This window comes from Balaenoptera musculus, chromosome 9 (genome assembly GCF_009873245.2).
Source record: "Balaenoptera musculus isolate JJ_BM4_2016_0621 chromosome 9, mBalMus1.pri.v3, whole genome shotgun sequence".
In the NCBI taxonomy this organism is placed as follows: Eukaryota; Metazoa; Chordata; class Mammalia; order Artiodactyla; family Balaenopteridae; genus Balaenoptera; species Balaenoptera musculus.
The window spans coordinates 20,549,671-20,563,714 of record NC_045793.1 but is presented as its reverse complement, the minus strand read 5'-3'; the positions used below and the strand labels follow the sequence as shown (position 1 = coordinate 20,563,714).

Here is a 14,044-nt window from a genome sequence, read left to right as displayed (position 1 = left end):
GGATGTTACTTAAGTCAGTTGGCCTGTAATGGAAGGACAGACAGCACAATGGGCAGATGGGCAGGGCATCTAGACAGGCTGTGGGAGTGGGCTTGAGCAGGGGGCTGAGAAGGATGAAGAGTACTTAGAAAGAGAAGGAGTAGGGTAAGAGTACTCTAAGAAGACAGTACTGCATGAAGCTACAGTTAAGCAGCAGGGCTTATCGGCACAGCAAGGGGAAATATCAAGCAGGCAGCTGGCAACAGGGCAGAGGCTCCGAGGAACACTCAGGCTAGAAGACTTGAGAGTCATCGTCCCACAACCCCCCCCTCAACTTATCATATCATCCTTTTTTATTTTCTTTACAGCACTCACCACTATCTGATTCTTTCTTGTTTATTGCCTGCCTTTCTCACTAGAAAGAAAGCTCCAGGAAAGCATGGATTTGGCTGTCCTGTCTAGTATTATATCCCCAGAGCCTCAATAAGCCTGGTTAAATGAGTGAATGGTTAAATAAATGAAACTATATGAATGAATAAAAGAATGGCTGAAGCAGGAAGCTGAGGAGGGGGCTCAGTGAAAGGGAAGGTGGAGAGGGAAATAAGATTCTAGATTTTGAAGACTCTTAGTAAATCCTTCAAGTTAGGGAGTTGAACTAGATCCTGAGGACAGCTGGGCACTACTGAAGGATTTTAAGCAGGGTAATGACACAATCAGACTTGCATTTTAGAAAGATCACTCTAGCTACAGTGTGGAGAACAGACTGGAGGGGGACAAGAAAAGAAGCAAGAGGACCCCTGAAGGACGCTAAAGGACCAATTAAGAAGCTATTAAGCATATGTCCACACAAAGACTTGCCTGGGAATGTGCACAGCAGCATTACTCAAAATAGCAAACAAATACCCATCTTCCAGTGAATGGATAAACAAAACATATATCCATACAATGGACTACAATTCATCAATAAAAAGAACTTAAGTTCTGATAGATGCTTCTATATGGATAGACCCAAAAAACAACTAAGTAAAGGAAGCCAGACACAGAAGGCCAAATATTGTATAATTCTATTTACATGAAATGCCCAGAAAAGGTAACTCTATACAGACAGAAAATAGATTAAGTGGTTGCCTAAGGCTAGGATAAGAATGGAGATTAACTAGAAATGGACATGAACATTTTATTGGGATGATGAAAATGTTCTAGAACTGGACTGTGGTGATGGTTGCACAATTCTGCAAATTTATTAGAAAGCGCTGTACACAGAAAGCAGGTGAATTTTATATGTAAATTACAACACAATAAAGTTCTTTTTAAAAAATAAAAAATAAAAAATATGTTCCTGGGCTTCCCTGGTGGCGCAGTGATTGAGAATCTGCCTGCCAATGCAGGGGACACGGGTTCGAGCCCTGGTCTGGGAAGATCCCACATGCCGCGGAGAGACTAGGCCCGTGAGCCACAACTGCTGAGCCTGCGCATCTGGAGCCTGTGCTCCGCAACAATAGAGGCCACAATAGTGAGAGGCCCGCGCATCGCGATGAAGAGTGGCCCCCGCTTGCCGCAACTACAGAAAGCCCTCGCACAGAAACGAAGACCCAACACAGCCAAAAATAAATAAATTAAAAAAAAAAAAAAAACATGTTCCAGGGAGAACACATTCAAAAGATATTTAGGATTCAAAATGGCTAACCTTCACTGAGTGCTTATTATGTGCCAGGCACTTACACTAAACTAAGCACTTGACCCATTTAATCCTTCACAATCCTGACATACTTTTATTACCTCCATTGTATAGGTGAGGAAACTGAAGCAAAGCCAGATTAAATAATTTGCACTGGATCTTACAAGTTGTCAGCAATGCAGCCAGGATTCAAACCCAGGAAGCCTGAGTGTCAAGGTCATAGTCAGCTGTCCCCTTCACTGCCAGATTCATTGTCTGACTAGATGAGGGCGAAGCAAAAATCATCAAGAAGGTTTCCAGGTCAAGTAATGGGGTGATCCGCCTCCCACATCCTCAAGAACCTTCTTCCAGTTTCCACTTCCTTAACACACCACTATCTGGCTTGTAACCCAATACAGCAGATAAAGTGTTCCATTAAAGTCACCACTGATCAAATAAATAACCTTCTATATTTATGTTTATATAAATAAATATCTTTTATATTTATACTTATAAAGCACCTAATTTATATGACTTCCCTTTGGTCACTCCCCTCTTCCGAAAGCCCCTCCCCTGCTTTTCCAACATCCCTTCCTGCTTGTCCTAGGGATCTGGGTGAGTCTTATCTCTTCTGCAGGCTTCCCCTCCCCTTAAATGCTAGAGGTCCCAACATTCTGTTCCTTGCCTTGATTTTCTTCTCACTCTACATGCTCTTGTTGGTACTCTCATTCACTCCCTTGATTTTTTAACTGCTGTTGATTAATGAATGAATTCTAAACCATTATCTCCAACCCAAGAGCTGTATCCTGAAAGCCAGACCTAAACACTTAATTGCCTAATGGACACCTCCCCTGGAACAGACCACAAGCGCCTCAAACCCAACACGTAACAAGCTGGATTCACGTTTGCCAAAAATCCCTTCTTCCTCTTGCTTTCCTTATCTCATTAATGACACCACCTCCATCCAGCTTCTAAATCAAAACATAGGACTTCTTGACTCTTCTCTCTCTCTTATTCTCTTAGCCATGACTTCCTCAACTCCTAAACATTTAACAAATTCATCATCTCTTCTCGCATCCCATTTCCCCTGCCCTAATTCATGGCACCATCAATATTCCTCCTAAAATGCAAGTCTGATTATGGTAATTCCCATTTCAAATCCTTCAATAGCTACCACTGTTGACAAGAAAGTCCAGATTCTTTTGTGTGGCGTTCAAGACTTCCTCTTCATTTGGTTATGGCCTAACTCTCCAACCTCAGCTTCCATAGCTTTTCCCCCAAGACTTCATACCCTGTTCTCCACCCACACTGGCTACTTGTTGCCATCTCTTTGCCTTTATACATGGCTACACTGCCTTCTCCCTGGGCCCCTTGGGAGAGAACTGCCTTTCAAAATTCAGTTCAAACATCCTAAAGCCATTTCATTCCAATTCTGCTTACCCAATGCGACCCTTCTTGTGCCCCACGGGTACCTTGCGCAAATTTCCAGTGCAGTGCTCCAGTGACAGAACCAGCATCTGCCTTTCTGCAAAACTGTGAGCTCCTGTATGTTAGTGAGTCATTCAACAAGGTTTACTAGGCCAAGCACTAACTGAGGCCCTTGCGAGACATCAGTGAACAACAAAGTTTGTACCTGAACTGTTACTTACATCTCAGGACCCAAACCAGAATGGAGGTGAGACAGTAAAGGGAAAGTCCACAGCTCAAAAGTTGTGACCTTTGAAGGAAAAAACCATGACTCCTTTCTTGGAAGAGAAGTGGAAATTAGGAAGGAGAGTGCCAAGGGACTTTGCTTTTCTAACAACTGACAGCCACTGAGACTGTTGCTGCAACTCATCTACAAAGCTGAGCTACATCTTAGGAAAAACCCCTAAGACTGACTGCAATACTCTCGATTCACAAGTGAGAAAAAAGAGGTCCTGAGTAACATCCAGCTGCTGGTAGCATCAGACAGCAACCAGTAACCCCCATTCTCTAGTCCAGTGCCTTCTCCACTATTAAATAATACACTCCTTAATCACACACAATAAAGTAAAAATGTATCACTTCCTCTTAAGGAAATAAAATGAGACTTATTAAGTTTTAGAATCTTAAAACTATTTTAACTGATATATAATTTATATAAAGTTTACTCAATATATAAGGTAATATACTGCATAATATATATTTAATGTACCATATTAACATAGTATGCTGTAATGTAAATATATATATTTTATATTACATATGATATATACTATGTATTATATCATATAATACATATGTTACATATGTAATATAATTTACGTGTTTAAAGCTAATATATATAAAGCTAATTTGACATATATAATTTCATATGTTACAAGAAGCTGGCCCAGAATAGAGCAAGCAGCCCTGGTCACCTACTAGCTATATAACCATCAGTGGGCCTCACTTTCCTCATCTGAAAACAGTGAAAATAACACCTACCACTGGAGTTACAGCAGAAGGATTCCAAGATGCACTGCAGACTATAACATGCTACACAAATACCTAGTAAAGTTATTACTAATACAACTCCAGCCATTAGGGTCTTCAACAGGTCATTCATCTCGGTTCACGTTCATCAGCTCCGCCCAAGTTTGTAATGAGCTCCTTCTCTATATGGTGTATGAAGACAAGGCCTACAGCTATTGCCAGAAGCAGCTGCATTAAGTCCTGGTCGGAGTATATACGGTGCCCGTTTATCCCTCTCTATGCTCTTTGCATAGTAAAAGTACAAGTCTCTTTCAATATAAACATTAATTATTTCTTATTTCATTGTTAACTTTTTATTTGTCTGGCTTACCTGATGCTTCAAAACTTGCTACTTAATGTCAAATTCAATCAATTCAAAACATTTCCCAATAAGGTCTTTGGTTATACCTCAGTAAATTGATAAGCATGTCATCCAAGGGAACACAACTCATTAAGTTGATAAACACGTTGCAGAGTTGCCTTGAGAGTCAACCTCTCTTTTTTGTCCTTAGAATCGTTCACACGTGTATTCTCAGGCCCTTCCAAAGGAGCACCCATGGAAGCCTGCAGTTGCATCTCTGCTTACTCAAGCATGATCTACCCTCTCCCCAGTCCAGTCACAACTATGCTGACAAGAGGCAATAGCTGGGCTATACTTTGTATCTCAAGCTGATACTCACTGAGCTGACCTCCCAGCTGCAGTAATAAGTTCAGGCCTGCACTCTCACCTGATCTCCTCTGTGAAATGGGGGACTCGCTTGTGAAGCAGCTGACAAGATTTAGAGATGCTGGCCTGCGTTATACGCACAATATGTAGCTGGAGAACAACTCTTCTTTGTGATGCAACCTGACCCCGAAAAGGGTCAAAGGTAAAACATAAGCTTCTGCAAGAGCCGGACAAGCAGCCTCTGTATAAGCAGCAACTTCTTTAGGAAACATCTTTCCTTAAACAGGGTACCTCTTTCAGAAAATCTTTTTTCCTATTTAAAGATCTATACCTACTATACCTGGTTTCCAGACATCTCTGGAATCTCCACCAAGGCAAATACCAAGTGCAATTTACAGAAATTATTTGTAGCAAAGAAACACACACATTAATGCTAGAATTATGCCCTGGGGTCCATGGATTCAGGAGTCTATGGATTAATTCCTCAACTGTATGCAAAATTTTCTGCTTATTGCATTATTTTGGGTAGAGTCCGTAGCCTACAGATTTACAATAGTCTGTGAACTAAAAGTTAAGAACCACTGTTCTAATATAAGGGAGAACCAAAAGAAGAGGGCCTGCCAGCAGAGCTGAATTCAGTTCAGACTTTGATTATCCACCCTATTCTCTACTGCTCCTGAAGACAAATTTAAGTAAATGGGACTTGCCAATTTTCAGTCTGTACTACACCCCACACCAACACATGCCCCAGAGAAGAGGAAAAGGTTGTGTAATCTTCTATAGTCTTCCCAACCACCTTGGTTGGTCTTATCTAAAATCAGCACAAGTACACCACTCAACAACCCAGAATCTAGTATTTTCTCAGAAACGAGAGACTGCGTGAGATGGACAATGATTAAGTATTCCTACTGCCAAGGAACAGAGTAAAAGGAGGAAGAGAATTCCTTTTTAAGTTGCCCCTCTCCAAGAGGTCGAGATAGGAACCACATGAGACGGAAACAAATCAGACCCTCACCTCCATAATAGGTTTTCTTCAACTTCTTCCAGGTGTTTCTTATCAAAATGATTAAAGGACTCAGACCCACTTTTCTCACTTGGTCCTCTTTCCATGTAACATAGGTCATTTTCTTTTCATCTACCATTTCAACACAAGGGCTTCAAAAACTGCCACTATTATTTGGAAGACATTACTCCCAAATACTTACTTTTAAGGGGGACTATTCTATACTATCATATACACATGTATAATTTTTAGCTTATGTCTGTAGTTTACCACTTGTGTTCTTTGCATTTGTTATTAGTGGAAAACATGAACTTCTACCACCTGTATGAAAATCCTAGAAAGCTTATCATGGTAAATATATACGCAAGAGATTCATGGAACCTAAAGTGGAAAGGGACCAGTCAACTACTCCAACACTGTTCCTCAGGACTCCCAACGACTGAGGATTTGTAGCCTCTGTTAATGGACCCTCTCCAGGATCCTCAGCCAAATCCCACATGAAATAACCTCTTCATTTAGGGGCTCTCAATTGCTAATACTTCCCAAAGCACAGGTTGTGTTCCACATAAGTATCCTTGCTACCATAACTGGCTCCTGTGAACTTCAGCTTGCAACTTCAAGGCCAGTTGCAGAGATTAGTTTATGCCTGGAAAGCATGATAAATATTACTTTGAAAATGATACTTATCGAAGTTGACATTTGCTCTGGAAGAGTTCACTCACAGCTTTGATGTTTCAGATAAACTTGTGAAAGACTGAGTGGAAGGCACACTTCCCAAGCAGGCACAGCAGGTGCTCAGAAAAATCCTATTAAGCACATGTAATATGAGTAACCAAAATGCTTGGTCTTTCCATCACAAGAAATTTATTTTAGACTTGGGAGAGGAGGGCAAGGCAAGAGGGTGGCCTTTCATCCAACCCATGAGTTCAAAGTTGGAATCAGGTGTAAGAATACAGGTTATTTTATGGAAGGGGGGAGGGGGAGCTGTTGACTGCTGAAGATAAGGGAAAAGAGAGAACCAGGACCCAATAAATACCATGAAAATAACACCTGGTAAGTGAGAAGAAGCTTTAAACTAAACATTGTAAGTCCTTTAATTGCTAACTGCTGAGGATCTCAGCAAGAAAAATCTGGAAAAATGTGATTAATAAATGCGGCCTAGTTACTGAAAACCTTATGTTGTTTACTCAGTATTACCCCTTGTATATTAAGATAAATGAAGATGAAATTACTACCCTTATCAGTGGAACACAAACTTGGTTTTCCAGCAGCGAATGAGTCTGCTGCATTGTTGGCACACTTTTTTTTTTTTTAATTAAAGCTTTATTGTTATGAAAAAAGGTAACCACAGGTGATATGGTCGCAGTGGTCCAAAAGGAAATGCTCTACACAAAGAAGCAGGAGGCCTGGAAAAGTGGTGTACACAGAAGTAAGGGAAAAGTATAAAAGAAATAGGAGTTATTCTCTTAATGAGAAACTAACAAAAGGGGTCCAAAGAGGGCAAATTTGGTAAAGCCAAAAACCAGCAGAGAGAAACACATGTAGTGTGTTTAGGTGTTACTGTTAAGGTGAACACATTTTCTTTTAATTTTTATTGTAGTTGATTTACCATGTTGTGTTAATTTCTGCTGTACAGCAAAGTGAATCAGTTATACATAAACATATATCCACTCTTTTTTTTTTTAGATTCTTTTCCCATATAGGCCATTACAGAGTATGAGTAGAGTTCCCTGTGCTATAAGCAGGTTCTTGTTATCTATTTTATATATAGTAGTGTGTATATGTGGCACACTCTTATTCTTACAAGTGATGGCATAAATGTTAGACAACTGGGCATATCTGGACTGTCTTCCTCAGCCAAGCTGAACTAACCTATCTGCAATTCAACACTGAAGTGCGGGCTTCATCAGCACCATGTTTCAATCAACTGAGCTAAAAACACTGGCTCAACTCATGACACTGAGACTTCCCCTCAGGAGAAACAAGAGGACTGTTTCAAGCTAAGAAAAATATAAAGATCAGCTTAAAAACATCTAGAAAACACGTAGACAAAAAATCACACAAGCAATCAGTTGCAGAACCCAGGAGTCCCATTCCCCAGTCTACATCCCTTTAGGTACACAATATGTGTACCTCTTATTTTTACCCATTATTTTCAGTTCATGTAAGGTTAAGTATTCATCCCCGTGATCAGCTCCAAGAACTGCTACTACTCATATGAGTAGTAAACACCATCAAAGTACCAGGCACTGTGCTGCACGCTTACATCACATCAAATTCTCAAAAGCAGTGCTTGATACAGAAGTATTACAAGTATGTTGCATTATCCAGATATACTGAACAGGGAAACACAATCAAAGTGACTTGTCCAGGGCCACACAGCTAATGAGAGGCAGAGATAGGACCAAACTAAGGTCTGCCTAGTTCCAAAGCATATGCTCTTTCCACTATAGTCCCCAGCACTTCAAAGAATCTTAGAACATTAGATGTGGAAGGAACCCTATCATTTCAACAGCAGCTGCATTTTATTAAAAATCTACAGTGTGCCACGTGCTTTAAATACCTTACCTCATCTTCTTACCACAATCAAGAGATGATATTCCCCTTTAGGGATAAGGAAATATAATCAGAGAAGTGACCTGTCCAAGGATGCAGACTAGGAAATGCCTAATCTGAGATTTGAGGTCAGTTTAACTCCAAATTGATGTTCTTTTGACCATGACCTCAAAGAAATCAGAATGACCCGAGTACTCAACAATTCAACAGCGTGCTATTTTTAGGGGAAAGTGCAACAGGCTGAGCATGGCTACAAGAAACAGTGCCACTAGACTCAACAGAATTTCAGAATCTCAGAGGTGTACTCAAGCCCCATCATTTTGCAGGTGAGAAAACTGAAGCTCAGAGAGAGAAAATCATCCTTGAAAAAGGATTTGAAGCAACAGGGAGAACATTGCAAGGGCATTCCAGGTGAAGGGCATGAACTGAAAAAAAGCAAAGCACAGAGGTCAAAATGAGCATGGTGTGTGCTTGAATTATACCAATATAAAATGTACTCTATGAGAAAGAAAAAAATAAAAGAATTCCACCAAATTGAGTGGCCAAAGGACATAGCTTCTTTTCTTATAAAGTTTTTTTAAAAGGGTTTTTCAGACAATCTCTCCATTTAATCTAATATCAAGCCCTCTTCATACTTACTCTATTTAACCTTATCTAATACTTGATATGAATCTCTGCTGTGGCCCAATTCCCTTTTAATTTTGTTTGCTGTCATCACTGTGCCTGTACTAGAGCATGAGAACATGGATTTATACATTTTTCTAGACAATGTCTTCTCACCCAAAACTTATTTTGCTTCTTCTTACTTTTATTTCTTTTTCACCCTCTGGTGTGGAACACTCAAAGCCCCTAAAGGCAAGATTAAACAAATCTCTGCATAAAACTCAGAGTTTACAAAAATTTTTATTTTACTTTAAAGAGTACCAACTAAACCTCAAAAATGCAAAGAATGCAGCCTCAGACATTTCATTACAAAATGTGATACTACCATTACTTAATATGATATAAGGAAATGCTGGTCACAGGTCACAGACCCAAAACTGAGTTCAACAGTCTGATTTTCTATAAAGAAAACTTTTAATAAATTTTTCTCAAGGTAACAGTTGCAAAGTAAAAGTTTTTAAACACTTTAAAAATTTAAGAAGTTTTAATTCCTAGTAACCAGTGCTAAAGATAATTTACACATTTAGCTTACTTATGCTGGTTGTGTAATAACAGAGGAAGGAAAATAGTATAAAACTTTCTGAGGTCAAATTGCTTTATTTACTAGGATCAGGCATCATACTTCCAAAAATGTGAGGCTCCAAATTCAGGTGCAGCGGAGAGTGTGTTAATGAAATTAGTGCTGGTATGCTGACACCCTAGAGAAAAATCAAGTTTTCAGTTAATGTATCAAGCATATTCAGGGGGCATTTAAAAATTCTCTCCAATGTCTTGGACAGAACAAAGTGTACTACTCCTAGTGGTACGAAAACTTGCAATCTTATCTCAAGTCCTATCAGGCTGGCAGACACTAGTCTTGAAGTCACTGGGCCTAGTCCAAAACTTAGGCAAAGCAGGCCACAGAGGAGGGGCCTGGAAAAGACAAGACGTCAAGTGAAAGAAAAGTGAAGGAGGGAGAACGAGAAGTCACCCGAGGCAGGGCCGAAAAGTGTGTGTGTGTGTGTGTGTGTGTCTGTGTGTGTGTGTGTGTGTGTCGGGGGAATGGGTGCTGTAAGTGGGAGAGTACTAAACAACAGAGTAGATAAAGGGTTCCTTAAAAGGCCAGTTCATCCTGAGAGAGGCCTTGTGGGCAGTGCAAAAGCAGACTTTGGATCCTGAACCCAGGAGAAGGCAGACAAGCCCCATTTCACAGATGGGTACAGTGAGGAAGGGGTTTCAAATAAAGTCCCACAACTACTGAGCAATACAGTCTAGACTGGACTGTGAGCCCTTGGAAGGTCTAAAGCAACCTGGCATCCGCCAGCCGCCCCAGCACGGTGCTCAGCACTTGGCCCACAACCAGCAAATATCTCTGAATGGATGTCCCACGTCTTGAAAAACTTCAAACTTCTTTGCAAAAAACTCAGCTTCGGGCCGGACAACACTGGGGTGCCGGACGGAGGAAACCAGGCTGAGCGGAACCCGGAAAGGCCAGAGGTTTAGGGTCCGAGTCCGAGTGCTGGCCCTCCGCCCGCCCACTGTCACTCACCCGGATGCCCTTCACCACGGTGATGTTCTCATTCTCGTCCGCCTCGAAAGTGACCCGGCGGGTGCTGGCCGTCCCGCCCATGGCTTCTGCTTCTGCCCCCGCAGACACCTAGCGCGGACCCACAAGCACCACAGGCCCCACGCGCACACAAGCGCGTGGACACGCCCGGACTCTAGCCCTGCACAGCGGGAGCAAGGCCACGACCCCTCGAAGCAAGGAGAAGCCGCCGGTCGCGAGCTCCCGCCTCCTCCGGTCACGCGCCACAACAAAAATGCCTCCGATTGGTCGACGATACGAACGGCCCGCCTCCCATCGGGAGGGGCGCTCGGATTGGTTGGCGCGGACCCGGATGCTATGGCAATAGGTGGTTCCTGACAAGGTTCCCGGAGCCCACTGGGTATATTGGGAATTGTAGTCTTGATCTGGTACGATGGGTGCAGGGACTTTTTCGTCCTTACACCGTGAGTGCCGGAGGAGCATCGCCTTCTGGGAGTTGTGATCTTGACTGCAGAAACGGCATCTAACTGGGCAACTTTCACGGAAGTTCATTCATCTGACAAAGTACGCTTTGAGGATAGTATTCTAGAAGTTTAGGCCAGCGAGTTAAAAGATGTAATCTCTTTCCTAAAGGAACTCACCGTTTAATGAGGGAGATGCACTCTCCTAATAGAGCCATTCCTAGATTCCTGTAAACAAATCCCCGAGGCAAAACGTAGCCTTTCTTTATTTTAGACTTAGCCAGTAAAAAATACAAAACAAACAAACAAAAAACACCACTGCATTTGGCCTGTGGTTTTATTTCATGAACTATGTACTTTTTATTTCTTTTTTGTAAAGTAAAATTTTAAATATTATGGTTTTCAAATCTGCATGTGAGAAGACAGAGAAAATTATTTATTATCACCAAGCATGCAGAGCATTCACTTTTGTGTGTCTCCTTCCACCTCAGTTACATAAGCTAGTTAGACCATAATAAGAAGAGGCAGAGAAAAGTGATTGCCAGAGATGGTGTAAATTCGTGGCGGAATTAAAACTACATCAGAAAAACTTGAGTTTTATTTTGGAAAGTGTCTAGGTTAGTATGTCACCTCTACAAGACACATAAATAATGTTTAAGTTGTCTACATACACATTTAGAAATTATTTTTTGCTAAATATTCTGTGACACGTATAAATTTACCCATATGACCTTAGTCTTACAGAGACATATGTATTCTCTTTAGAAATAAGGTTAGTGATGGTATTATCTTCAGGTAGTCCCTTTCAACTTTAAAGGCAGCCAGCCACAACACAGCATGAATCCTCTTATTCCAAAGGTATACAGGAAAATGCAGTAACATTTTTGAGCTCCAGTTATGTGCTGATTTATTACCATAGAAATCTTTAGGGCAGAGACTATGTCTTTTCCACCTCTGTATCCCTGGTCAGTGGCAGAGTATTGAGTTTATTACATGTCATCATTTTGTTCTTTTCAACATATACATATCCAAATTGTACTATGCTACTTTGCAGTTTTGAGACTACATGTTACTTTGTACCTGTTCTCAAGTTGTATAATATGTTTCAACCTTCTTTCTATAGGAAACTAAATATCCCAGGAATTATGTTTTTCATTTCTTTGGGACCTCCCCTCCACAAATATACCCTCCTTATTATACCCCAATATACAGCATGTATTGGAAGTTCTACATAAAACAGATGCACAATAAATTCTTACCAAAATAACTAATTACAAAGAAAGAGTTCCTTGGAGGGAGTAGAGAGATGAAGGAACAACTAGTTATCTTGAATATACTTATCTCCTTAAAATATTAAATGAGTTCTTTCAACCAAATAAAGATGATGTAGGCTAATCATGAGAAGGTAGTGATGAGAAGGTAGTACATGATACAGAAACATGTAAGTGGTCTTATCAGGCAATCTAAAAATACTTTAGATATACAATAAAGTATTTTTAACTGTAGTGGATTTTGAAAGTCCTCATCACAAGAAAAAAAAGCTGAAACTATGTACGGGGGACAGACCTTAGCTACACTTACTGTGCTGATCATTTCACAATATAGACAAATATTATGTTGTACCCCTCAAAATAATATAATATTGCATGTCAGTTATACCTCAATTTTTAAATTTTAAAAATTAAAATACTAGAATTCATAATCCATTCCAATCAACATTACAAAGAAACCCTCTGAATTAAAAAAAAAATCTTATCTTGGAAAAATGCCTACTATAACCATAGTATTCTATCCATATTAATTACAAAGCCAGGCCATGCCTACAGCCCCTTCTAAAGAAAACTTCTTGAGATACCCAGAACCTGTGATCTCCCTTTCTCTCTGGTCACAGCTTATTAGTGATCATCTAACCCAAAAGCAGCGTATATTAGCCAGAGAATTATGAGCTAGAATGTGAAGCTTTGCCCAAACAAAAATCATAGCTAACACTTGAGACAATCAGATTCTCTGTATCTTTTTTCTTTCTCGCCTCTATTTAAATTTGAAAATTCAGAGCACAGAAAAAAATAACAAAGATAGAAGCTGTGATACTGAGTCAGAACCATGAGGCAAACTAAAGATAGGTGGAAACAAAAATTGTAAGGAGAATTAAAGGTATCCGTATTGGAAAATAAGTACAACTATCTCTATTTATAGATAATGACATTGTAAATAGAAAAATCCCAAGAAATCCACTAAAGTCTATTGGAACTAATTTTTTTAAAGTTCACCAAGATTGTAGGATAGAGGGGCAACATACAAGAATCAACTGTATTTCTGTATACTAGCAATTAACAAGTCAAAATTAAGAAAATTTCATTTATAATAGCATAAAAAAACAACTCAAATGTTCATTAACTAATGACTGGATAAAGGAAATGTAGTATATCCAGACAACAGAATATTATACAGCAATAAAAAGGATTGAAGTACTGGCATATGCTACAATATGCATGAACCTTAAGAACATTATGCCAAGTGAAAGGACAGACACAAAAGACCACATACTGTATGATTCCATTTAAATGAAATGTCCAGAATAGGCAAATCTATAGAAAATGAAATTGATTAGACTTGTCAAAGGCAGGGAAGGGGTGAGATGGGGAGTGACTTCTGGTTGGTGCAGTTTCTTTTTTGGGGGGTGATAAAAATGTCCTTAGATTTTAGTGATGACTGTACAAATCCATAAATTTACTAACATTCATTAAATTGCACACTTAAAATGGATGAACTTTATAATATGTGAATTACATATCAATAAAGCTGTTAAAGAATGTATAGCTATCCAGATGTGATAGAAATGTATTTATTATTCAACAAAGTCCAAAATGGGGGTGGAGGTTAAAGAAAAAGAAAGAAACTGTGGGAAGCTTCAAGGTGCTGAAAAATAAGCCAAGCAAAAGAGAGACTAGAATAAAACAGACCTTCAAGGGCCTTCCCTGGCGGTCCAGTGTTTAAGACTCCGCGCTTCCACTGCAGGGGTGTGGGTTTGATCCCTGGCCAGGCAACTAAGATCCCA

General features: G+C 40.0%; 1 protein-coding gene across 1 annotated transcript in view; it reads right to left on the bottom strand.

Moving 5' to 3' along the window:
* Window positions 1-10,785, bottom strand: part of CHCHD3 (coiled-coil-helix-coiled-coil-helix domain containing 3) — a 281,556-nt gene extending 270,771 nt beyond the window's left edge. The window contains exon 1 of the mRNA XM_036862858.1: window positions 10,529-10,785. Within this exon, the coding sequence (XP_036718753.1) occupies window positions 10,529-10,609 (81 nt within the window). The 5' untranslated portion in view covers window positions 10,610-10,785. The remainder of the gene's footprint in view (window positions 1-10,528) is intronic.
* Window positions 10,786-14,044: the final 3,259 nt, after the last annotated feature.